We start from the raw sequence: 2,195 nt of genomic DNA, 5'->3' as shown, positions 1-2,195 counted from the left end.
ATTTTCTTTTCACCAGAGATTCTCTTCACAAGCTTGTCCATAATAACTTAGGATACTGCTATAACCTTCCAATAGTGTCAGATCTAAGGAAAATATTTATGTATCTCTGTAATTGTGTTTAAAAGTCTTCAAAAAAAAAAGATAACCTGAGCACATTTCGAGTCATTTATTACAATAAATCAATAAATATACTCAACTGTATGTACACTATTTAAAACAAGGATACGACTTATTTACAAATTCACTATACATTGTCATATATTCACCAAAATACTGCACAAACATCCATGATAGTGTTAGCTACAAGGAGGTAATGAAGCCATGTGAAGAATAAAGAAATCGTGAAATAAAGAAAATATTTTCGATGTGCTATCTATATGATGGACATTGTTTTTAAATTAGGTGAAAAGTAGACGGTCATGTCTAATTAACCGTGGTCAAATACTTAGCAGGCGTGAATGTAAAAAAAAATCGACCTTTGTTTTTTAAATTGTAAATGCAGATTATATGCAATTTAATTTAAGCGTTGGTGAACATGCATCTCTTCGAGTAAACTTTAGGGTTAGGGTTATTCCTTAATAGGTTACTGTCAGTTTAAATCCAGAAAATCGTTCGTGGTGTGAGGAACCCAATGAAGCGATCAAATGCCTGATGAAGTTTCACTTCGAGTCCAATAAGATTCATAAAGGTGTCAGAACAGCTATTTGATTCGACACCTGCCGAGTACCCCCCACAATTACCTCGATAGGCCTACAGGTCTGACACTAACCTGTATTTTGATCTTGTTGAGCGGACGCATCATGTTTTCGTTACTATTAATGCAAACATGCACTTAATACAGTTAGTTTTCTTTGATTTTGTTTTTGAAGGTTCCGATTTGATGTCTAAATTCATAGATTCCCAAACGCGCACGCCCTCAAAGAAACTGCTTAAACAAGTGTGGGGTGAAGTGCTTCCGTTGTATAACAATTTCGGTTCAGGATGTCTCTTATCTCTAGAACGTACTACAACGTTTTAGCTCCAGTTTACTTTCGGACAAACGTATCTAATCCTGTCCCGGTTCAGCCAGCACCACCTCCACACAGATTTAATGGTGGTCCCATTCACATCTTTGGGTACATAGTTCTGCTTACAGACTACCGTTTACAAAGCACATAGGCTATTATACTGGCGGCTGTTGTTCAAGAGAGGTTGATTACGAGGTATCCCAAAATTCCAGCAATCAGTAAAACAGCCGTAAAAATTACCCCTGCGAAAACTCTCATTACGTCACCCTCGCCTTCTGCGGCCTCTTTAGGTTCCTCCTCACAAATGGAAATCACCCCGACCGAGGAATTTCCTACACTGACAGTACTCTTCAATTCAGCACCCGCCTCCTGTTTGGCCTCGACTGCCCAAGGCGCCACCTGGACCTTCATCTCCATCTCCTCCATCATCTGGTCGACCTGAGCGATTTCGGTCTCCAAGTCTTTCAGATCCGCTGTATCAATGCTGGCATCCGCCTCGTACTTCATATTCTGTACGCTCATGGCACGGGCGGCCACGGTGGTGGTGCTGCCGGTCATCCCAGTTTGGATAAGGTGTCTTGTTGGTACTTTCAGAGGAAAATCTTGACCAATCTCCAGCGACCTTCTCATGTCTACCTCCAGTATTTCCATACTGCTGGAGAACAGGACCCATAAGCGTTCATATTCTGCACGATCGTCCTTGCTGATGGTTTTGTCTTTTAACAGAGCTGTTAATTTAGTCCTGTTGGCCACAGCCAACTCTTGCGCCTTTTTGCGGGTCTTTTTCAGCTCTTCTCGTAGATTCTGCGAGTCCGAAGTGCTACCAAGAGCAATAACCAAGTGTCTGTAACATGCGGTCACTTTGTTCAGTGCGTCCAACATGGTTTTGCACTCGTCTTTCCCCATCTTTACTCAAATTTAACGCTAAAATCCTCTGGTAGAAATTGTATCCAAGAATTGCGGTGCGCTGGATGTACACAAACTGCCTTGTGATGCCTTTGCTATGCTGTGCTCGAAGGTGTTTTTTTTAGTTTCGACGGGAGCAGCACAGCCATTCAAATCCACTCAGCTTTCTCGTCATTGCAAATTCCTTTCCATCCATGTTCTCTGTCTGTGGCAGAGAGCAGTCAGGCTTAGCAATAAACGGATCCGTAAACGGCTTTAGTTTTGCCTGCGGAGATTAGTCGG

The 2,195-nt window shown here is 41.9% G+C and overlaps 1 protein-coding gene across 1 annotated transcript; it reads right to left on the bottom strand.

The window, feature by feature from the left end:
- Positions 1 to 1,181: 1,181 nt before the first annotated feature.
- Positions 1,182 to 1,913, bottom strand: LOC115806168 (regulator of G-protein signaling 9-binding protein). Its single transcript, XM_030766919.1, has one exon. It carries the CDS (start codon positions 1,911 to 1,913, stop codon positions 1,182 to 1,184), a length of 732 nt encoding a protein of 243 aa, XP_030622779.1.
- Between the last annotated feature and the right edge of the window lie 282 nt (positions 1,914 to 2,195).

This window comes from Chanos chanos, chromosome 2 (assembly GCF_902362185.1).
Source record: "Chanos chanos chromosome 2, fChaCha1.1, whole genome shotgun sequence".
Lineage (NCBI taxonomy): Eukaryota > Metazoa > Chordata > Actinopteri > Gonorynchiformes > Chanidae > Chanos > Chanos chanos.
The sequence above is the reverse complement of the archived record's forward strand: the minus strand, read 5'-3'. Positions and strand labels throughout refer to the sequence as shown.